Here is a 25,313-nt window from a genome sequence, read left to right as displayed (position 1 = left end):
CAGGGGTTAAATGGGTACCTGTGAGGTAACTTGTCATTGGGCGGCGGGATATAACTGCAGCTGCTTGGATGAATTGTGTCTGTGACAGATTATCATTTTCGCAGGGGTAATAACCGTAATACAACGTCTGTAAAGCGCTTTGAGACCTATCACTGGTATAAAGCACTTTATAAAAATCAAATATTATTATTAATATTATTATAAAAGGCATATATACTTTTAGTTTTGAATATTACTGCTTTTCAATATGATATTTGTTCAAGGTCAGTTGAGTTGTACAAGTTTTGTAACACTTTTACTTTTCTTGACCTCAAATGACCTTTTTACTGTTCTAAAAGCAACAGGCATCCAGAACTGTGGGACATCCACCTAAAAAACGTCAACTTACATCAACCATAAAAGAGAAGGACTTGGCTTTCAGCTGAGCCAGACGTTCACTTCGACTGCTCCGTTTGCTGCTGTTACCATTCTTGTCTTCTTCACCATCGATATCTTGAAACCTGAAAGATTGGAAATGACAAGATTCTCTTTATATATACCAAGTCACTTAAATTTGGGAAGATTAAAGTCATGGGGGAGGAGAGGTAAAGGAAATTGCAAACAGGTATTTGAATGATTTTAGCAAAATTTCAGGAACAACTTTAGGGCTTTCAGAATTTCGCTGCCCTTTTAACCACCACTCCCCTGCCCCAAGGGTAAGAAAGCAAGACAAAAACCAATACCAAAAAGTTAATCCCTGAACTCCATTGCAACAACACTATCTCCTATTACAACATATTGCTTGTGTGTGTAACATATACAGAACGTTCTATCTAGTTTAACCTTGTTTTGACAAAGGTCAATTGCAAATGTAGAAATACTTTGTGGGTGTTAGGTGCAGTTTTATTAACATATCATAGCAACAACAGAGGACAATAAAATAAACATAATAAAATGTACAGTATCTATGCATAAAATATAGCTTAAATACTGACTATTCACAATAATTTGCACTTTTTTTATGGAAAAAAATGGGAGGTAATACTGGTAAATCCGATGTTTTTCATTTTTACAATTTAATAATAAACTAAAGTATTATTGATAGCTTGACTATGAAATAGCCACACAAAAGTATTGTTAGGACTAAGCCGTTCGGTAAAGCAAAAGTAATGGCTGATTAGGTCGAAACATCTGTAGATATGACATCCTTCCTGTTCACCTAATCACATGGCATTGAGGAGATGTGCTGATATACTCATAAAAATACATTTATTGCCTGAATTACTGTACCTCTGAGCAATCACCTCCGCCATTGAACTGGTCACATGATTCAAGTTCTCAGATATTCCTAACTGGCTCTTCAACAGCTGATACTTGTGATGTGTTTCATGTAGTTTCTGATAAAAGATAAAACAAATAAAATATGGGAATAAAATAGTGAATACAATAGTGGAATTAAATACTGAAATAAACTACTGGAATAAAATACTGAAATAAAATCCTTGAATTATTAAAAAAAAATTCATCTCATTTCTTCAAGAGTAGTATGCGTTACACATTTCTATTTACAATTTTGATAACTACACTTGTTATGTCAGCTCAATGTGACAAAGGAATTATAAACATCATGCGAAAAATGTTATGCGAAGTTAGTATTTTTCCCTCTCTTCTTTTAAGTTTATATATATCCATATATAAATAGATGTACACATACATAAGTACATAGATATGCACACAAAAGTACATTCACACTTACAGATATACTGTAGGCCTATACACATACATACATGAATGCACAAATATTTTACTATACATACACTGTGAGCAACAAACAAAGACACATAGAAATAGCAGAGAATGTCTAAACAATAATAATATGAAATCCCAAGCAAAATACAGAAAATATTTAGGTAGACGACAGGCAGAGGATAAATCAAGAATCGCAAAGCTCATTAATGGAGTGAGAAAAACAAACGCCATGTATTTTCTATGAGCAGAGCGAGTAGAATTTCACTTAGAAGCAATGTACATTTCAACGTTATGAATAAATTTAATTTTATAGAAGAACTTATAGCAATCAGGCTTAATATTGTTATGCTTACAATTGAAAATGTAGTATTTGATATGGAGGATAAAAACATTCAGGGGGTCATAACCAGCTACAAGCTTGCCGGAAAAAAATCTTCTTTTGAACAGATAAACTGTCTTCAAAGAATTTCTGTTCGCAATCTAAAAGGAGACTACATGTAACATGACAGGACCATAATAAATGTTCAATAGTTTCCTCTTCAATATTGCAATATGTACAGAGGGGAGAAGCCGCCTTGTTCATTAAATTAAAAGCCGATTGGTTCCTAAGCTGTGGTGCAGAACCTGAAAAAGAAAAACGAGTTGACTGATTGCAAAAGACTTCACAATTGTGTTTCTACCTCTAACCTCCAAACTCTAAGCTGAAAAAAATACTGGAATTGAATACTGGAATAAAATACTGGAATAAAATACTGAAATAAAATACTGGACTAAAATACTGAAATAAAATACAGAAATAAAATACTGATACCAAGAAGCAAACTGGAGGGTTCATTACTGGGTGGAGCAAGTTAATTGAAAGCATGATTTATTTGCCAAAATGGGGATGAGCTCGGAGGAAAGTTTCCTTAACATAGCGAGGGATGGTCCAAGGGGAATGGGCGGGGAGGGGTGCGGGGAAGGGGGCAGGGAAGGGGAGGGTAAGGGGGAGGGGAAGTGGGAGGTTCCAAAGTAAAGGTGGTGAATGTTTCTTACAATTAATAGTGAGTTGGACCTTGCAGACACGAGTACCCAACTTTGTTGTGTACCAGTAACAATACTGCATTTTGGTGGACATTTGTAAGTAAACTGCACCTGATAAGGGGTGTTGCCTGCAGAGAAACCTCTTGAGTGTGTAAACTACTTACCAGTTCTTTACGATACCTACAGACAGAAATATTAAGAAAATATACTGAGAAGAACAAACTCTAGCTAAATGAATTACTATTGAAAACAGGGAAAGTGTTTGCACCTTTTAATATGAAGAGACATATTTCTTTCTTATGTTGGGGGGGGGGCTATTTTTGTGATTTGAAAACATGCCAGCAATGATCTGAAGAAAATACACCGGTCAGAAATTGAACAGTGTTGAAAGAAAACTTGCACAGCGATAAACGTCCTGCCTAGTGTAGTGTACATAGAAGAAGCAGGTGATACCTCTATTCCTGTTTGGTTTCACAGCTATCATAGCAGTGACCGAAACAACATTTCAACTTTGTCCTCTTCAACCACAATTAACAGATTAACATAAATCTGAAACTGATTGAAACTAAATGTGAATGCCTCAATAGCTCCTTGAAAAGTGGAAAGCTATTGCACAGTGAAAGTCAATTGCTTCTTTTATGTGGGTGTGTGTTTTCTTTTTTCCTTTTTTAGGGGGGGGGGGGTTGTCTTTGAGAGGGAGGAGGGTTGCAATTGTCACATTCTTTTTAATAAAAGATCAATTTCAGACATGTGAATGTACTTTTTTTTGCTGTGCTTTCAAATGATTGTCCAGAGGTTATCAGGTTAACGATAGTTAACCAACAACAAAACAAAAAAAACACTTCACCATTGAAAGCATAACTGGTTAGTATAAGTTGAGATGAAATGATATAATTTGAAACTTAACCATAAGCCTCAAAGCTTTTACAGTAATCAATAAAAACAATGTTGTGACAATCATAGATTCACTATGGCTGTATATATATAACAAGCCTAGGTTTACCATGTACCCCATGGAGACACTGTAGAGATGACTAGAGATCTGCCAAACGGACAGGTGTTGGAATAAAACTCCAAAACACCCCGACAGAAGATTTAGTCATTCCAGATTCCTTAAAACTTGTATAGGAGCAGGAAAGGAGAGGAACAAAAAGGAGAGGAATAAATAAGAGACAAAGAAAAAGGACGGGTAGAAAATGGAGAGGTAGATGGGGAGGGGATAATCTCTCCTATAGCAACACAACTGGCCAATAAAATTGAAATAAAGTCTTTCACACGTTGTTGCTGTTTAAGGTGGCATACTCCTATTAGAGTCTATATCCATCTGCTCGATTGTTCTTCTTCAGGAAAAGTGCCAAAAAGCAGCAGGAGAACATCTTTTGTGACCTGTTTTCAATCATGATCTAGTTTTTTGTGGCTTGCATGTTAAAAAGCATGAATGGAAGTACATGTGGTGAGAAAATTGGGTAAATTGACGCAATTTTAGACCCCTTTAGGCCTCCCAGGAGCAGCGTAGGAAATTTGTTTACCACTGAGTGAAGAGGTTTGTTTACAAGTGACAAAAACTTCCGGCTCGGATAGCAAAAAATCTACATGGTCATGATACGGAAAATTGATGGTGCCATGAAAGGCCAACTTGTCAGCTATCCGGTGATGGGTAGCGTTTAGCTAGTGAAAACTTCTATCTAGACTTAGAGACCACACTACTTTTGTGATTTAGTGCGTAAGTCAATGGGGTTTTTAATGGGCATATGCTACCTTAAGACATTAAGTTCAGTAACAATGGACTAAAGGTCATGACCTTTCTGACCTCTCCCTAGTAACAAATCCCTTCCTTTTTATAATGCTAAAAAACAAACATGTAACAGTCCATAATATTTTTTCCAGTTTCCTAATATTCATAATCTCTTAAATTGGCCAAAAAAAATCTATAGTGACAATCTTTCATATTTATATTGCATTAAAATTACCCTGTTTGTGGAGTGAATGGAACCTATCAAACCATTCAATACCAACTCCCTGGTGGTACAACCAGATTTCGATCCAGGCAATCTTATTCATCATTTTTTAACATCCAGTCACCAATTTTGGAAAAAACATGTTTGCATGCTGCCATATTTACAACATACCTTTTACATACCAATTTTAGAATTACTTGACTGCCTATAAAAATTGTTTGTTCTTGATTTGAGCTGTCTAAGGATACTACTTGGATCCACTCTCTTGACTATCAATTACAAGAAGAGCAATCAAAACAATTAAAGGGCGGAAACACCATTGAGATTACATCCGCTTGTTTACCAGTTATATATATATTGTACTTCCTTGGGCAAAAAAATATCACATGTATGCTGTTGTCACATCACTGTTACCCAGAAAATGCTTTATTCTTGTGATGTGGGTAAACTTGGGTGGGGGAGCTGGTTTTAATTTTATCCTCCGAACAAAGGAATTGGATCTTGCAGTTTTGAACCCAGAGTTTGTGGTTATCAATTAATCCATGCTGCTTTGTCAGAGCAGAACAGTCGGCTCCATCAAGGGTACAGTATAGAGAGCCAGTTGGTGGTGCACCAGGAATAGTTATGTCACCAGGCCTTCTATTTGAAGTCTTTATTTCTCCTTTTAAGTATATCATGAAAGTGAGAATATATTTTAATCTCAAGCCCCTAGTTGACTCTGGGACCTAGGATGGTATTCCACCTTTCCTCCTCCCCTTCCCTTTCATATGACAATTGCAGTACATTCACTTCATAGACAACATTTATAGCAACGAGTTTAAGGCAAACTTTCCAGGAATTTAGCATTTTAATTGAAGATAATGGTGGGAAAGGAAGGGATCGAAAGCAAGGTAAGGTTATTGGGCTGGTACATGGTATGGTGATTGGGATAGTACATGGTAAGGTGATTGGGCTGGTACATGGTAAGGTGATTGGGCTGGTCTATGGTAAGGTGATTGGGATGGTACATGGTATGGTGATTGGGATAGAACATGGTAAAGCGATTGGGCTGGTACACGGTGGTGATTGGGCTGGTACATGGTAAGGTTATTGGGCTGGTACATGGTAAGGTGATTGGGATAGAACATGGTAAAGTGATTGTGATGGTCCATGGTAAGGTGATTGTGATGGTCCATGGTAAGGTGATTGTGATGGTCGGTATGGTGATTGTGATGGTCCATGGTAAGGTGATTGAGATGGTACATGGTAAGGTGATTAGGCATGTACATGGTAAGTTGATTGGGCTGGTACCTGGTTAGGTGATTGGTATGGTACATGGTAAGGTGATTTGGGATGGTACATGGTAAGGTGATGGGATGGTACATGGTACATGGTAAGGTTTATTGGGATGGTACATGGTAAGGTGATTGGGATGGTACATGGTAAGGTGATTGGGATGGTACATGGTAAGGTGATTGGGATGGTACATGGTAAGGTGATTGGGATGGTACATGATAGGGTGGTGATGACAATATACTCAGCAAGCTTCTGGAAAACAGTTGCAGCAAGGAGCCCAAAGGATTTCTTCTCATTGAATTATACAGTCAAAGACACACATAGTAGGTTCTACAGTTAAGAACAAACCTTACTTTTTTTTCAATCATCCACCACAACTTAAAGCGGTATTGCAAAAGACTTACATGTATGTCTTTTCTCAGCATATTTTGGAAAGATACACTATAAGCAATTTGAAGGTCTTATATGTGAGGAACTTGAGATAGGCAAAAGGTTCAATTTTCTTCACTACTGTATAAAATATATACAAATAAGCAAATTGCTCTGAAACAGCTATGCCTCAGCCATAATTACTAAGTTACTAAAACTAAATTACAGTAATTATTCAAGTATTTATACTAAAATTTAAATTAGGTTTGACACGTTCCACGTGGATGTGATTCTAGAAGAATGATGAAACACACAGTCCTACTTTAAAGTTATACAACCCTTTCTCTGGTTCTTTGGCTCAAACCCAATAAGATCAAGGTCAAATAGCCCAAGTTTCCAGCTACTTTGTAATTCTTTGGAAATGATCCAATCACAACCAATTTATCAGTGACTCATCTGTTTTCCTATATGATCCAGTCACATTCTCAAAGTATATTGAGATAAAAACATCTTCTACGGTCTTTAGTTGAGGTTAGAGACTTGTTTTTATGGTTTGGGTCTATAAAATACAACCAACAAAATAATGTTAGGAAATGGTCTAAGAATGGTCTGAGAATATGGCTTATAAAAGGGGGGGACACACAAACTCAACCATTATGTGTGGCTTACATGACATAGATCTTTGTGAAAAAGAACTTTTCCAAACAGCTCTTAAGAAAAATCTTGTTCCGTTGTTCCTGAAATATCCATGTTTAAATGTCCGCTCTGGCTGCTGTCATTTTGTTAATCTCTGATGTCATATAAATTGCAACCGGCATCTGAAACCTTTTTATTTCCTCTTTGTTAATCTTTTTTCTATTTTCAAGGTAGAATGCTAAACAGTGTTTGACACTGAAAAAAATGCCATAATTAGGTCATGTCAACAGGTTTAAATAATGTTAGGAAACAGTCTAACCTGAGTCAACCATTATGTGTGGCTTACATATGACATTACTGACATTGTGAAGAAGAACTTTTTCAAACAGCTCTTTTGAAAAATCTTGTTCCGTTGTTCCTGAAATATCCTTGTTTACAAGTCCGCTCTTGTTGTTGTCATTTTGTAAATCTCTGATGTCATATAAATTGCAACCGGCATCTGAAACCTTTTTATTTCCTCTTTGTTAATCTTTTTTCTATTTTCAAGGTAGAATGCTAAACAGTGTTTGACACTGAAAACAATGCCATAATTAGGTCATGTCAACAGGTTTAATATTCAGATTCAACAGCTGCAAAAATCCATCTCCATGACAGGGAAATAAACATTGTATTTATAAATAAAGAAAGACAAATATACAAAAGTAATACACATGTGGTTTGATGAATGTCATATTTTGATTTGGCCAAGTCCTCCTTCATGTTTTGTGTGAACTGTGAAAGGAGAATTAAATCTGGGATGTCTCCCAAATGGAATTAGATGTTTCTTAGCTGTGTGGGGGTTTTGTACATGACACTCAGAGATCAAATAATGATGGCTGGGTTTGTGTCACCCTTGAAAGATATACACACCTTCAACACTTCAATAGATATGAAGGAATTAACCATATTCTGGAAATGCAGATGTAAAACAATAGATTATTTTTATCAATAGAGAATTTATTTGTTGCATATTGTATCCTTTGATAAAACAGTCCTATGTGATTTAGTAGAATGATAGGAGATGGGTGGAGGTGTAGAATGTAGAGAGTGGCACTTTGGGAAATGTGGTCAAAATTTACACTTTCCAAGTGAAATATTGTACCCCAAGCAGCCATGGTAATGCATAGGTATTTATTCTTTTATTTGTTACAATCACAAAATGACCATGGCAATGGCCAAATTTCCCTCCCTCCCTCCCCCTCCCTTCCTCCTCCCTCCCTCCCCACCCCTCCTTTCCCAGTCATGGAACCTATGTGTACTCCTGATGATCCAACCTATAATCTCACACCACACAATAGGACTCTGATGCCCTGGTATTTCAGTGAAATTTCATAAACATCATGACAGAATTGTTCTATTTGGTATTGTTTCCATAAAGGTCGCAGATCCATATTTTCTGTAAAGTGGTCCATTGTTAGGTACAATTGTTAATCTCAAACAAGCTTGACTCCTTCCTGGCATTCTTCCCTTGACATAACAACATAAAAAAAAGGGCTTAAAGGAGCAGAGTAAGGTGACGGGAAAAGCTTCCTCAACAATTCAATATTTTGCCACTTGCCAGGAAAAAGGGTTGGAGAGGGGTTGGAGTGGGGGTTGGAGAGGAGTTGGATGGGGGGTTGAAGAGGGGGTTGAAGAGGGGGTCGGAGAGGAGTTGGATGGGGGGTTGGAGAGGGGTTGAAGAGGGGGTTGAAGGGGGGGTTGGAGAGGGGGTTGGAGAGGGGTTGGAGAGGGGGTTGGATGGGGGGTTGAAGAGGGGGTTGGACAGGGGGTTGGAGAGGGTGATGGAGAGGGGGTTGGAGAGGGGTTGAAGAGGGGGTTGGAGAGGGGGTTGAAGAGGGGGTTGAAGTGGGGGTCGGAGAGGGAGTGAAGAGGGGGTTGGAGATTGGGTTGAAGAGGGGGTTGGAGAGGGTGATGGAGAGGGGTTGGATGGGGGGTTGGAGAGGATGTAGAAGAGAGGGTTGAAGAGGGGGTTGGAGAAGAGGGTTGGAGAGGGGTTGGTGTGAAGAAAAATTTAACGTTCAGTTATAACAATCTGGTTCCGACTTCTCACATCAATTTATATTCTTTTATTTTGATGATGAAGAACAAGAGTGTTATACACATCAAGGTAAAGGCCAATAAATAGTTATCAAGCTTGTTCTAGTTGATTATAAATCAGGACTCATTTTGGGCAATGACATCATTCCTTATCAGGGTTGTTTCTCAAATAGTGGTTAACAAAGAATTCCCTGACTGCAAGGTATATCAAAGTGTTATTGGAAGTAAAACATATATATATTCTCATAGTGGTATTTCAAAAAGTACAAGAAATAGGCAAAATATATGGCTGACAAAAAAGGTCAGATATGCATTAAATTTCTTTCCTCCATATTTTATCTAATAAGGGATACTCCCATACTGCATACAATGTGCCAGTTAATAGTTTGGATGGCTATTAAATATTGAATATTCACATTTGCGGTTGAACACCTATATTACCCTCACCCCAGACCAGTGCTTTGGCCGAGTGGATAAAGGCTGTGGCATTTGAATGAATGAGGCTATCGGGAGGTTCTGGGTTCGATTACCAGCCAGTTCATAGTAAGGTGAGTTTTCATCCAAGAGTAATCTACGGTTTTAGTATCTGAAATGACTTTCTAAATTGAAAAAGAATCCAAATTTGAGTAAAAATGTTGAACTGGAAGCCACCCGACGTGTAAGTCTATAAGCCCTTGCGGGGATTCTCCCACATTTGTGGTCGTTTAAGCGTCTTAAAAGTAACTGCTGATTATTATTATTAATAATCATATTGTCCATTTCTACCATAATGTTGTTTGAAGGTATTAAAACTATTTTAGGTAGATCAAGCAGTGGCGTAGGAAGGTACTTTTGAGTGGGGGGGCCTAAGACTGATGGCCGGCCTTGGGAAGGGGTCTAAGGGGAGGGGGTGACCCCCTCCCCTTTGGAAATTTTTTGCATTTCCAGGTGGCCTCAGATGCAATTTGGTGCAATATATAGCACACTTCAACACCCACTCCATTGTGTAAATAATTTTGCATTTTCACCTGGCCTTAGATGCAATTTGGTGCTCCAAATGAGATTTTTTTCTCATTTGGAAATGAAAAAGGGGTTTTCTGACTTGAGAAGCGGGGGGGGCGGAATGATGCCCCCCATATTTTTTACTGGGGGTTGGCACCCCCCAGCCCCCCCCCCCCCCCGGTTCCTACGCCCTTGAGATCAAGGCTTCATTTCTCAGAGTAATACTAAGTCTGGGTTTTTTAGATGTCATCGGGTGGCAATTGATCAAAACCTTTTGAAACTTTCCTTGTCTAATCAAGTTTTTGATTTGTCACTGGAATGGATCAATTGTCAACCTGCCAAGTACTCAAATGTCAAGTTTTTCGTAAAAGTCAATTTTTTTATTTATTTTTATATTTTTATTTGCAGTTGCCAATTTTCTCTGTAGTTAAATGATTTGGACATGTTAAGGGAGAGACAAAAAAAATCAGCTCAATTGGCCATGTTGATATCAATTTCTCTGCTGTTGCCAGGTGCATTTATAAAATATATAAACTACTTCCTATTTGATAAATACTCTGTAAAATTATCCCTCTTCATAACAATACATGCTATCTGGATGCGGTTGGAGTTGACTTTTGCTCCCATTTGACACCTGCCAGTGGCATATCACTTTAATTTATTACCACTGGCTTCCATAGCTGTTTTGGTATTTCCAGAATAAAGCCACAAGTTGTACACAGTGGTAATCCTGGGCTGGCAGCCAAGAACGAGACCAGCATCAAAACAAGTCCAGCTACAGTACTAGAAACATCATCACCTTTCCATGCAGAGAGAACATGGATCCGTTTAAAGGTAAGAAATTCAATTTTTTCCTGGTAAACCCAACTTGCACTAGTTATTGGATATAATGTTAAGGACCTCAAAGTGAATCACATTACAATGTTGCATGACAAACCACAAAAACCACATTATTGGCATTTTCTCTGCCGAGATTTTTGATTCGGTATCAATTAGCAGAGTTTGAGGCAGGTGAGTTAAAGACTTAGCAAAAAGAATTTTGACCAAATCATCTCTCACAAAAGTTGACACTTTTGAGGATGAGACTTAAGCCAGTGATTGGTCCAGCTGTCAATACATGTCCACAGCTCTCACCCCCCTCTGCCCACCCCTCCCCCTACCCCGGAATAATCATGAGAAAATTAAAAAATATTGTCATTTCAAATGAAATGAAAAAAGTTTGCAAAAGTTAAACCCATTTGTTGAGTTTGAAACCCACGTTTTATTTCTTGAGCAGTTTGTATATTTTCACTTTCTATCTTTTTATAACATTTTAACATTTAAAAAAAAACGGAACTGTATTTCGAACGTATGAAATTTTACTATTTCCCAAAATTTATCAACCCTTGGCCTAATCACATTACACTTTAATAGCGCAGAAATATTTGAATATCACAGGTGACTTAGCATATAACAATATTAAGGGCTGACAATGTGTATTACGCGTCAAGAGTGAGGCGCTTTACTCGCTAATTGCACCACTTCGGGAATCCGGAGAGACACTGCATAGTCTTTAAACTCCACCGCGCTGCAGTACTATATTAAACAAAGGTGAACCTAGTAGTTTGTGGCATGTCTAGTAGATAAACCTATTGTATTGACACCGACAATACACATTGATTCATAAGCATCCCACATACATAGTAAAATACACTTGATATTGGGAAATGGTAGGGGCAGTGGAAAAGACAATGGGAGGGTGAGCAGAGACCTGAAAAAAAGTGGGGGAGGGGGAGGGGTGTGATAGCCAATCAATAGGAGGGGGATATAACCAGGGGAGGGAGATTACTGTCTCTATGGATTTATAGTCAAATATGTACAAGTATTAAATACGGCAAACTGTTACACGGTCAGCACCAAAATTTCAGCTTTACTTGGGGTGGATTTTAGGCTTCATATGTCATAGCCCAAGAAAACAGAAACAATGAGTACAATAATATCTATTCTGGAGTTTGAAATCTTCAGCTTTAAAGAAATAATAAATCTCTGAAATTCTTCTTTTAAAGTCTCAGTACGTGTTTGCCAACTTTAAGCTCAGCTCAGTGAAAATGACACCGTTGTATGCAATTTCCATATCAATATTCATTATTTTTATTGAGTTATCTGTCGTTAAACACTTTGAGCTGAATTAAATTTGCAATATTTATTAACGAGTCTGTAGATGCTACAAACTTCAATCACAATTTGCAAGCCCGCCTTACAGATCATGCGCCAATCAAATCTATCTGTTTTGTTTACGACCGTTAGGCGTAGGACTACTTTCACTTCTGTGGCTAGCCTGTGTTAGGTCCCTTCTCTTGAATAGTATCTTTTCTTTCGGTCTTACCGATGTAGCTTGCGAAATTCTGTCATATCCTTCCATTGCAATGAATAAACAGGTGGTTTCAGACATTTCCTCCGTGGAATTGGGTAAAAAAATGTGGACATTATGAGTTTATATAGGTTACATTTGTATAATGAACATGCTGATATGGGCGGTCGCAGTGATTTTACGGTAAATCGTTCGCGCCATAAGGGCAACAGAAAACAAATTTTTCTTTCGATAGCGACAGCTTTTGTCCATTAAACCCACTTGGCCAGGGGTGCATTTAGAATAAGAAACATTGAATCTGCTTCGGAAGTTTGTTTTCCGAAATTCATCAGCAAGCACGTATTGAGACGTTAAGGTTAAATTGATGATGACATCAGCTTGTCGTATTGCAGCATAGAGTATTCCCTACAATTTTGACAATGACATCCATACATTGATCATATTTCAATGAGTCCCTTTAAACTCTGTGATTCCCTGTTATTATTCCATGCCCTTCAACCTAAGCTATAACTATATAACTTTTTTTTAAAAACAAATGGGAATTTTCTAACTTTTCTTAACTTCCACGAAAAAAGAGACACAAAAACAGAGATGGTAACTATGAGAGACTATATATATATAAGAAGATGACATGTTTCCATGTACCCACAGTGTTGATTCAGTTGAAAGTACACAATAAAGAATGAACGGTAGCAACCACATAAAATAACCCAGCAGGATATAAAGTAAACACAAAATCATCTTGTTACCAGGACAATGTCATAAACAATGTCATTGTGAATAATAGATCAGCCATTTGACTTCCTTTAATACATCAGGTATGAACAAGGTAAGTTTTGGTGGTTTTGGTTGATGTGTTTCTATAGGCTTGTTTTGATTATTATTTTTTTTTTTTTTTTTAGGGTGGGTTGATCCTTTGGTTAGTTTAGTTTCTGTCAAGCCACCTTCACTTGGAGTGAAATATTAAAATGCCACACTATAAATTAAGCGGATCATCCGTTTTCAAGGATATCCGTTAGGGGGGGTGGGGGACATGTTATTCCCCCTCCACCATAGGTTTTTGTTTGTTGCAAGACCCGAAACTGGTTCGTGAAGTCTTGGTGGTTCGCAGGACACCAGTCAAACTTATCCAGAGTATTCTGATTTTGCTGGCTTGACAGATATCCGAATTCAGTAATCTTGTTGATGTTTTAACATCGCACCTTCGTCAGCTAGCCACTCGTGGATACTGAGGTTTGACTCTGAAGAGCAATGGGTCTCAGTCCAGTCCTGGACCTAAATATTTGTGCCACAAATGATTGTAATGGGGAGGGTGGAAGTTTGAGGGCCTCTCGGTAGTTTTTAAGGTTCTATGTCGCATGGGATGATGAACAAATGCTAAAGTTTGTAACACCTCATCCAGCATTTTGTCCAAAGTAACTGGGAGTCTCTGTATTTATCACAAAGTTCCAAAAGATATTTGCCACAGGACTGAGTTATAGCCTATGAAGTTTATGAACTCACAGAGTGAGTGACCAATGAACGGTACAGTTAGTTTGCAGTTGTAAGTAATCACATCTTCAGGCAAATTCTACACACGAACAGCCAAACGGGTAAATTTGGAATTATTCGGGCCTCTTCACAAATTTGGAAATATCACTACGACATTACATAGATCCAGAAGTTATATCTAGGGACGCTTTTTATCCCGAGATGGTACATGAAATTGGGAGACTGTCCCCCGGACATCGGGGATGTCTGATCACCTTAATATTAATTGTGTGCTATTTGATTCTTTTGGCTCATTTATTGCTCTTTTCATAATGTACTAGTTTTAGGTGCAACTCTGGAAATGTATACCACTCAATTCAATCCAACACATTTTCAAGCTATTTTTTATGGTTGTTGTAGCATTTGGTAGTTAGGGGAAGAGAGGTATGATGTCAACCTGCACGATTCCATTTACTCTTTCCTATCTTTCTTCACATTCTCCTTCACCCATCATTCCTATAGTCTGATAGCAACATATATCCCCTCTGAATCCATAACTGTCTCCCATATTATATACAGAAAATATATATAACATTAAAGCTGATGGTTTTACAGTCTTGCTTGAGGCTCACATGACTTTTACAACTTAGCCCCATCATGGCCATTGGTAACTTGTCACACCCACACCCCAAAGTGTGCACAATTCAAACAATCCCTCCTGGGGCACTACAGTGCACCAAACCTACATGTCCCCAAAGTCTCCCTATAGGGTGCAGCCACAGACCGGCACAAGCAACTATATTTACAAGTTACCTCGCAAGTCCCCATCTATACACCTGGGTGAAGAGAGGCAATGGAGATAAAGTGCCTTGATACAACATAATGATCTGGCCAGGACTTGAACCTGCAAATCTTGGATCACAAGTCCACTGCCTTAACCACTTGACCACAACTCTCTCATATAAATAGCACTCTGTTTATCCCTCTTTAATACAATCAACCTATTTTTCCTCCTTTGTGGTTACAATCATACCTGCTCTCCTTCTGACTATTTCTCCTCCCTTTCCTCATCACACATCCCTCCTTCCCCTTCACTTCCCCTCCCCCCTCCCCCTCCCCAACTCCTCCACCACTCCATGCGAGATGTGAAAAAAGTTTCTGTGATGTCTTCTAGTCTAACAGTAAAATTTGCATTACAAAAAATGCTGCAGTTCTGCAAATACCGTTGAAACCTTGACAACTGATAATATTTGGCTGTTAATCTACTAAAAGCAGAACCAGCAAAATTGTTTATAAGAACTTCAAAGGTAAGTAACATATCTTTTCAATACATAACTTCATGGGGATCCTTTTGTGCCAACTTTCATACCTGCATCTTCTGGTTTGAAGCCAACTCTCAATGGACAGGCTGGAGGTTTGCCATAAAAAGTGTCAATTTGCATTAAGAAAAAACACAAATCTTTGAAGGGTTAGAAAAAATGTCCTTGATGTTATTATTATGCCAGGGGAATGTGATAAGAGAACAAGCACCTGATAGCAGTTGAACTGTAAATTGGTTCAATACTGACAGAAAGGTTATAGGCAACTTAGAATTAATATATATATATATATATATATATATATATATTGATTTATTTTGATTTTTATATATATATATATATAAAAATATAAAAATCAAAATGTTTCCTAATAGAAATATTGTTGAGTCTTGTAAGAGACCTCTTCGAAAGCAGCAGGCTTGACAGTGTAATAGTTACCTGTTTTGAATTGCAAACTAACCAATACTGAATATTTATCATCTAAATAATGACTTGAATGGTGTGCATATCATGAAACTTTTCAATCTCCAAGTATGAGATAGCAACCTACCATTGGGTAAGTTCTGGTATCAGGGTAGGCAGTAGCAAGCTGTATTTGTTTTTTGTAGTAACATAGTTCTTACATCTAAGCAGTAAATCAAAATCACTTACTTTTGTTTCCTCTTTTGTTCCCCAAAGAGCATCTACCTCAAATATTCTTGGCAGCTCTTTTCATCCTTGGAGCAAAGGCTAACAATATGGATGACACTTTATCACTGCCAGAGGGTGTTAATGACAGGAACACACAGCAATGTGCATGTTGTTCACGAGGAGACCCTGGCCCTCAGGGTATGACTGGCTTACCTGGAATACAGGGCCTCCCAGGGGTACCAGGTAAGCTCATGGTTAAAACCTTTTAATGTCAATACTTGGTATAGCTTTACAGAACAGGAAAAGCTGAACAGAAGAGGCAATAGTATGGTTTTGTTTTGTCTGGGTTTGGTTTATCTTTAGGGAGGTGGGAGGGAACAGATATAGCCACACCCATCAAACTTCTATCAAGTGAATAAAATTGTAAGTTTTGTGGAAGTTGAGACACACCTAAATTTCTGTTACTATCAGTTCACAAAGAAATATGCAACATTTTCTGTGTATCACTACAGATCCTGATGATGTTCTTTAAATATCATGCTGATTGCTTTTTCCATCTGAAATATTGAACAATTTTTAAAGTGCTTCTCTCTGCATGAACATGATCATAACAGCTTTGCAATACAGTTGAGCAGTTCAGGTCTCATTTCAGTTTAGGGTAATTCCCACCTGGGTTCATAGAAAATAAGTACATTAAACTTGTTTTCATCGATACCTATCATTTAAAGCACCCATATAGCTTAATATCTGCCCCTTTGTGACATTACTGACGCAAATCATCCAAATAAAACTGTGATTTCAAGTAGAATGTGCATCAGGACACGAATGAATGACTAAAATGGTAAACTTAAAGAGCCATAAATGTGAGTAATTGCTCAAAACTACACAAACAACACTGAGTGGAATACCTCTGAACTCACGTCACATATTCCGACCGACTGCTGTGAACGAACTATCTAACGATTTATTGCATGTAAGTACCGAGACTATTTTACATCTTTTTTGTTTTTTTGCATTGTGAGATACATTTATGAACTCAATTGCAATTTGCATGTACCATAAATAAAACTATCATCTGGAAAAATTTGAAACAGCATATTTATCGACTTCAATTTATTTCCATATCCGATTTATGTTTTCTGGAAAACACTGTAATAAATATGGATAAACACCTAGGTACAGAGCAATGGGATGCTGCCGAATCTACGAATTCTACATATTACTTTAAAGGATGGGCTAGAGAAATGGTTAACGAGTGGACATTAAAACTTACGTCGATAGTTTATGGTACAACTCATTTTCACTTTCTTTCATGCCAAGCAAAGGGACAAGTTAGCTATTCATGTAATAGGTTACATGTACATTGAGACATGTTAATAAACCTGCACTGGAGGCATTCTGCTGCCCTCTAATAGGGGAAGTAACAACGTTGCGTGATATATTGTTGTGTCGTCTTTTGTTTCTCTAAACTGACTCTCAGAGTACCAGCTATCAGTATAGAGTTAAGAGAGCATCACTGAGACCAGAACATGAATATTCAACTATTTGATTGTTTTTGGCTAAGAGATATTGAGAAGGGTGGAAATGATTTTAATACTTTACTAATCAAAAAATCATGACATTTTTCAAATTCCAGCATCTTGATAACTAATTTCTCAGTCACAACTTACATTCACCTAAAGTCGTGTCATGTCATACTTATCAAATGACAAATATTTAAAACGTGGAGATATCCTACCCAATTTTGTTTTATTGACAGGATCTCCTGGTAGTCATGGAACTAACGGCATTCCAGGATTACATGGTAACAAAGGTGACCTTGGAAACCCAGGAATGGTGGGTCCAGAAGGACCCCAAGGGGAACCGGGCCTCCTAGGACTTCCAGGAAAGATTGGCCTCCAAGGATCGAGAGGACCGAGAGGTCATTCAGGCCCGACTGGGGCAGAAGGACCAGGCGGTCCCAGAGGCATAAAGGGGGATAAGGGAGAAAGGGGATCGTCTAGCTCTTGGGGGGGCTTGCGGTATGGACCCTATCACGTGCACAGCCAGTCGGCATTCTCTGTGGCGTCCAGTAAAGAGATCCAGGCAGAACCCATAGAGGACACCATACTAATCTTCGATACCATATTTGTCAATATCGGCAACGACTTTGACGTAGCGCACGGTGTCTTCCACTGCCGGATAAACGGCACCTATTACTTCATTATACATGCAAACAAATGGTCCAATCAGAACGACCTATACCTGAAGCTGATGAAGAATGACGTGATGGTGATAGGACTGTACGAAGACGCGGGATACGACTATTACGATATGACCAGTAACAGCATCATGTTACATCTAGTTGAGGAGGACCAGGTCTGGCTACAACTCCATATTAATAACAGGGTGTACGGGGGAAGCTCCAGGATGACTACCTTCTCTGGCTGGATGATATATGAGGATCCTATACCCTGAGAGGAAGACTAAACCAGTCCAGAAATGGGTGTCGCAATTTAGCAGAGAGATTTGGTGGAAAATATTTGGTAAAAACATAGGTAGTGAAGTGTATGTACAAGTAATGGAAGGTTTTATAAAGGGAGCGAGCAGGGAAAGGTACTTTTAACGATTTAGTACACTTGCAAACCAAGTGTCTGATGTTTACAGATATCACTTTGAAGTGGTAGCACGGTACGATTTTCCATTGACGGGTGTGGCATTGATCATTTCACTTTGAAGTGGTAACACGGTTAGGGTTTTTCATTGAGGGGTATGGCATTGATCACATCAAAAGAAAATATCCGGCAATTACTGCCGATGCAAATAGCATTTGGAGAGAGAAAACAATATGGATCTGTATCAGATCATCTGTATATTTATTGGTAGCAGTGGATAAACTTCAATAGAGAAGCCCTATATAATCTGAAGCAAAATACAAAAAGGAAACTAAGAATCGAGAGCAGATCGTATGTCATTTTGCCAATTGTAATTGCTCTGTTGAACACAATTAATATTCAACAGAGAGATGTGAAGGATTCCTTAAAAGAGTTCTAAAGTCAAAGATCTGAGCAAATTTTCCAAGAGCTATGAAATGGCCACATTTATATGTAAATTATAGACCAATAAAGTAACTATTTTTGTGGGACACAAATAATTTATACCAATATTTGTTTCTTTTATTTTTTTGGGGGGGGTGGTTCTGAAATTAGATTGACCTTGAGCAATAATGACATGGAAAGAAGTTTGGCAATCATTCTTTACCGATTGATCCATGACATATCGACAGAAAATATCTACCAAAACTGATCCTTTAATACCTTCAAGGTTCATTCTATCCACATATTGTCAGACTATTGTAAGTGGACAGACACATGCTATATTACTTCGAAAGGTACCATTGTTATAGATAGGTAGTGACAGAGGAATATTGTACTGTATTTCACTTAACCAAGGAAATTACAAGAAATGAAAAGTTATTTGCAGAAAGCTTGGAATACTAGTCATTTTTTTTTTCACTTCTCCTTTTCTGATATTCTAAGTCACTGACACAACAATTAAATCCAAGAGGAATGGCTAAAGAGAGGACCACTACCAACTCAATGACACATCGATATAAAACAAATATCTAACTCTGGCTTTTTAGAGGACTTCCCTCCACATGTATATATTTATTATCTGTGGAAAATCAAATCAGTCAATCAATCAATCAAATCAAAACTCTAAAGATATACAGCAGTATAGTCGCAGAGGGCTGACACAGAACCTCTCAAAGCTTCTAGGATATAAAAGAACTGATAAAGTACTGCAGGGGCGGACTGGGTCTTAAAACTGGCTGAGGCATTTTTAACCTAGACCGGCCCATCATTCATTGATATGCTACTTACATAGTGATCGCCGTCTTGGGGGGAGGTATTTAAGGAAAGGGGATGTCCCCTTCCCCATTGAGATTTTTTTGAAGTTAAGGAATGCCTAGATGCAAAATAGTGCTATATTTCTCAATCTTGTAGGTTACAATATTTCTTTAAAAATGACCCAAATAAAATTTTCCAGAAGCAACACTTGATTAAACTGAGGAAAGTTAAAAACATAAACAAAAATAAACGAAAAAAAATGTTTTAGACTGGATTTTATTAACTTTTCAAGCATTTTCTGAAAGCATGCTCGGAAAAATGGAAAAGAAACCTACATAAAATCAGGACGGGTTGCCCATGCCACGTTCTTTTGTTACGAACTAACATCCTAACTAACATGGTGATTTCATGAACTGATTCCCACAGTTAAAATTATAATTCTACACAGCCCGTCTGTATTCTATTAACTACTGTTAAAATTGGCTGTAAGTATTACCAGGCTCCCAGCCCGCCGGCCCACCGGGCATTGCCCACATGCCCGTGTGGCCACTCCGCCACTGAAGTACTGCATTTTCCAAACAATTACTGTTGCAACTCTTTAGGAATTGTCCGGCCCTGGAGCTTACACGTGCTCGGAGAGCTGAGAATTCTACAAAACTCAGTGAAGATCTACGAGCTTGGAACTGTAAAAACAACTCACCCTTAAGAGGTCTTCTGGGAAAGCTTGTTCGATGTCCCTTTGCATCTCAGCTACCATCTTGTCAGAACTCTCCTCCACATATCCCTTGTGAAAGCAAAACTAAAATCAGAGTTGGAGAGCAAGAAGAAAACAGCTGAATTATGCAAAAAGAGTTGCTCGGAAGTGAATGATATTTTGAAAGTCACAAGTAGTGTCATTAGCATTAACATTACTGATTCCAATGATATAGGCTAATAGGATAGGTATCAGTTTGTCCATGTTGATAATACCAATGATTGGACTTAAAACAGCCGGGTAACTAGGTTGGAGCAGATACACAGGGTTTGAGCCACGGGGGGGGGGGGGGGGGGGGGGGTGGGAGGGGGAATAGTGATTCCCAAAAAATAACCACTCATCCACTGAAGTTGGGTGTCTGTCGTAGGCCAGTTAAGCGATTAAATCATTGATGTTGAAACGTGGCATCAGTCAACCAAACAGGCCCCAATAACTCTCTACGGCCCATCTAGGTATCCAGATGGGTCAGGCCCTCAACTGGTTAAGCCTGAGAGTGCTATGTTCGGGCATTTAGAGGTGATAAATTTTAAAACCTGCTCACACAAGTCCAAAACATTGTAAGGCTTGGGTTTATGAACTCTCTCTAATGAGGAATCCATTTCTAATTACTGCACTAGGGTCCTGCTGCTACTTGGTACAACAGTGACTTAAAAAGAAACCACTAAATAAGCTATAGCCTTGCAACATAACTACTTGAGAAGAAGCTCATACCAGCTCTAAATGGCAAGATGACAAACATTACACTTGAGTTACACTAGCTGAAATGACTTTATACATTAGGATCTATAGATCACTTGTGGTTCCATGATAGCCTTAGCAACACTACAGAAAGACAATGAGTTCTGACCTGTTTAGAACTGTAGGCAAAGATAAAAGCCTTGGCTGCTTTTAGTTTCATCAGGATGTAAGCGGCATCAAGGTGACCTTGATTTTTGAACTCCGATTCAATATCTTTCAGATGTTCCCATTGTTGAAGAGAAAGTCGAATCTTGAAAGATAAAAAAAGTTATGTCTCCTGTTATTCATAAACTTAACCCTATCATAAATAAATAATTATAGATATTCCCATTGTTGGAGGGAAAGTCGAATCTTGAAAGATAAAAAAAGTTATGTCTCCTGTTATTCATTAACCTAACCCTATCAAAATCCTTTGCCACAAAATGACATTTAATAACTATTTTTATTCATTATGTTCAATTCCGATATAATGTAACAATGCTTACATATCTATGTTTTGTCATTTTAAAGTTTCTGTCACTATATGCTTTTTTTTATACAAAAAGCTAACAACTATAAAACCATGTATTGAAAGTTATCATGATACTATTCTGAAATGTATTGAACTGTATTTAGTATTTACTGTGCCAGATGAACACAAAGCAAAGGGGATAGGGAGCAACGTTTTCCAAAGGCATGTGACAACACGTTTTTGAACAACCTACAAACATGGTCCAATAACATGCCCACACACAGATCACTTTCAACTATTGACAGCTGTTTGAGAAGTTATATTTTAGCTGAATTCTCTCAAATGCTCCAGGCTAATCTGTGCACTGTCTCTGTATTTTAACTAGAGCAAAAAAAGTTTTTTATGATCTGGACAGAATTTCTAACCTCATAAATCACAATAACACTTTGGCAGCTGTTGGAGAGCAAAGGTATGGGACAAGCTTTCTTTACTACAGATACGTGGACCAGGAGACAAACATAGAAAAGCAAATACTGCAACTTGGGATGAACACTACCATAGGTACCTACCCTGTCCTGATCACCGACTCTCCATCACTGTCATCTACCTCGGGCATAATTTGTGACAATTTCCCTGTTTTTACTATTGTTGACATTGACAATGTTAAAACTAGTATTCCGTCAATTACTTTAAGGAGGCACGTTAATCCAGCAACTATACGGTTATTTCGGTCTGCTATTGAAAACGAAACTTGGCAAGATGTCTTTTATGGCAATGATGTAAACGTTGCATTTGATCAGTTTAATAAAATATTTAGTAAGCATTTAAACAACTGTCTTCCGTATGTTCCTAGTACAAAGAAGGGTATCAGTGACAAGAATGACTGGATGACTCCTGCCATCCTTAATTCTTGCCGTACAAAGAATCGTCTATATAAAAAATATCTCCGTAGCCGTACTGCAAACAACTTGAACGACAACAAACGTTTTCGTAATCATCTTACGTCTGTTATCAGGCTGGCCAAAAAGTCTTACTACACCATTAGGTTTAATAGTAACAACCTGGATGCGAAAAGTATGTGGCGGTCAATAAATACCCTTTTACATGGTCGACAAGCTAATCGCACTCCTGAACAGATTAATTATCAGGGGGTCAATTTTTCTAATCCATTGGATATTGGAAAAATTTTCAATGATTATTTTACTACTATTGGTCCAGCCACTCAACATAAGATTCCTAATGTTAATTCTCACTACAAAATGTACCTGCAAGCACCAGTCATTGACTCTTTATTCATTATTCCTGGAACAAGAGATGAGGTCCTTAAAGTACTTCTATCACTCAAGCCATCCGCTGCTGGTTTTGATGGTGTTTCTGCTATTATTGAAAACATGTTGCCCATTCATTATGTATTCCACTCACATATCTTTGTAATCTCTCTTTTGAGCTTGGTGTTGTTCCCACATCTTTAAAAATAGCTCGAGTTGTTCCTGTCTTTAAGGCCGGTGAAAAGGAATCCGTGAATAATTATAGACCCATTTCAGTTCTCCCATGTTTCTCCAAGGTAATCGAAAAAATAATGTTCTCACGGTTATATAACTTTATTGCTAAGCATAATTTACTGTATAACTATCAATTTGGTTTCTTTCCTGGCCGCTCAACTACACATGCTATTTTACATTTTACTTGTAAAGTTATGGAAGCTTTCGAAAATAATCAGTATGCTTCTGGTATATTTCTGGATCTGTCGAAGGCGTTTCATACCCTTGACCATAACATTTTACTTGAAAAACTTAGTCATTATGGAATCCGGGGAACTGTACTTCAGTGGTTCAAAAGCTATCTTGCTGATCGTCACCAGTTTGTTGTTATTAATAATATAAATTCTGTTTTTAAGCCAATTAAGTGTGGTGTTCCCCAAGGGTCCATACTTGGTCCATTGTTGTTTATAATTTATGTTAATGACCTCTATAGAGCCAGCAACACCTTTCATATAATCTCTTATGCTGATGATACCAACCTGTTCTTTTCCAGTAATGACATTAATTTTCTATTGGATACTATACAGAATGAGTTTACATATATTCATGATTGGTTTTGTGCAAATAAATTGTCACTAAATGTTAAGAAAACTACCTCTATTGTGTTTAGTACACCTTCAAAGCACTTAAATCCTAACATTAATAGTATCAGACTTTGCTGTGTTGATGTTATGCTGTCTAAGACTACTAAATTTCTTGGGGTTTATATAGATAATCATCTTTCTTGGAATAATCATATTCAGAATATTTGTATGAAAGTATCTAAAGGCGCTGGAGTTCTTAATAGACTTCCCAGAAGCACATTGGTCACTTTGTATAATACACTCATACTTCCCTATCTTACATATTGTAATGTTATTTGGGGCAGTACCCATGCCTCTAGAATTCAACCCCTTTACTTACTTCAAAAGAGAGCCATTCGTTATATTTGTAATGCGGATTATCTCCAGCATACAGCACCCCTGTTTACTACTCTTAACGCTCTTAGTATCTATGATATAAATCGTTACTATGTTGGTATTTTTATTTTCAATTGGTTACATGATAATGCTCCGTCGACTTTTCGCAACTATTTTCAGTTACGTAACGATCCTTATCCTAACCGTGCGCCAAATCAATTGACTGTTCCTTACTTTAGACTTAAGTCTGCACAACTTGGTATTCGTTATGTCGGCGTAAAACTTTGGAATTCCCTCCCCCTACTACTATTACTGGTTGTAAAACTTTGAACACCTTCAAAAAACGTCTTAAAGAGTATCTTATATCAAACTATCATTGATTTTGTATTTTCCTTTCTTTGCCATCTTTGTTCTGTTTTCTCTGTATACTTAAGCTTTCTTTCTATGTTTTATTTGTAAAGGGGTGTCAACATAAACAAGCTCTGCAGAGCTTCTTGTTGGCACTCCTCAATCTCTTGTTCTCTTGTACATTTACCCACGTCTATTGTCATAATTGCATACTTTAATGCGAGAGATTGAAATAAAGTCTTATGAATTGAATTGAATTGAAATTTACCTACCCTGTCCTGATGACTGGCTATAACTACCAAGTCCATATTACTGGATATAACTACACTGTCCTGATCACTAGTTATAACAACACTGTCCTGATCACTGGCTATGACAACCCAGTGCTATTACTACCCTGTCCTGATCACTGGCTATAACTACCCTGTCCTGATCACTCACTACAACTACCCTGTCCTGATCACTGGCTATAACTACCAAGTCCTGATCACTGGCTATACCTACCCTGTCCTGATCACTGGCTATAACTACCCTGTCCTGATCACTGGCTACAACTACCCTGTCCTGATCACTGGCTATAACTACCCTGTCCTGATCACTGGCTAAAACTACCCTGTCCTGATCACTGGCTCTTTACCTACCCTGTCCTGATCACTGGCTCTTTACCTACCCTGTCCTGATCACTGGCTATACCTACCCTGTCCTGATCACTGGCTACAACTACCCTGTCCTAATCACTGGCTATAACTACCAAGTCCTGATCACCGGCTATACCTACCCTGTCCTGATCACTGGCTATAACTACCCTGTCCTGATCACTGGCTATAACTACCCTGTCCTGATCACTGGCTATACTGGATCTACCCTGTCCTGATCACTGGCTATAACTACCCTGCCCTGATCACTGCCTATAACTAACTACCCTGTCCTGATCACT

General features: G+C 38.1%; 2 protein-coding genes across 6 annotated transcripts in view; one reads left to right on the top strand and one right to left on the bottom strand.

Moving 5' to 3' along the window:
* LOC139958756 (snRNA-activating protein complex subunit 1-like) overlaps window positions 1–25,313 on the bottom strand; it is a 34,265-nt gene that overhangs the window by 3,897 nt on the left and 5,055 nt on the right. For all 5 annotated transcript variants that reach the window (XM_071956086.1, XM_071956084.1, XM_071956083.1 and 2 more), the window contains exons 5-8: window positions 21,247–21,387; window positions 20,346–20,444; window positions 1,270–1,376; window positions 389–500 (exon numbers count right to left, since the gene is read on the bottom strand). In XM_071956086.1, coding sequence (XP_071812187.1) covers window positions 389–500; window positions 1,270–1,376; window positions 20,346–20,444; window positions 21,247–21,387 — 459 coding nt within the window. The remainder of the gene's footprint in view (window positions 1–388; window positions 501–1,269; window positions 1,377–20,345; window positions 20,445–21,246; window positions 21,388–25,313) is intronic.
* Window positions 10,662–19,280, top strand: LOC139958758 (uncharacterized). Its single transcript, XM_071956088.1, has 3 exons — window positions 10,662–10,880; window positions 15,864–16,058; window positions 17,575–19,280. Exons 1-3 carry the CDS (start codon window positions 10,865–10,867, stop codon window positions 18,270–18,272), a joined length of 909 nt encoding a protein of 302 aa, XP_071812189.1. The 5' UTR covers window positions 10,662–10,864; the 3' UTR covers window positions 18,273–19,280.

This window comes from Apostichopus japonicus, chromosome 18 (genome assembly GCF_037975245.1).
Source record: "Apostichopus japonicus isolate 1M-3 chromosome 18, ASM3797524v1, whole genome shotgun sequence".
NCBI lineage: Eukaryota > Metazoa > Echinodermata > Holothuroidea > Aspidochirotida > Stichopodidae > Apostichopus > Apostichopus japonicus.
The sequence above is the reverse complement of the archived record's forward strand: the minus strand, read 5'-3'. Positions and strand labels throughout refer to the sequence as shown.

Coding starts and splice junctions, on each gene's coding strand:
- LOC139958758 (XM_071956088.1), top strand. Junction 16,059..17,574: donor GGGCCTCCCAGGGGTACCAG/GTAAGCTCATGG, acceptor TTTTATTGACAG/GATCTCCTGGTAGTCATGGA.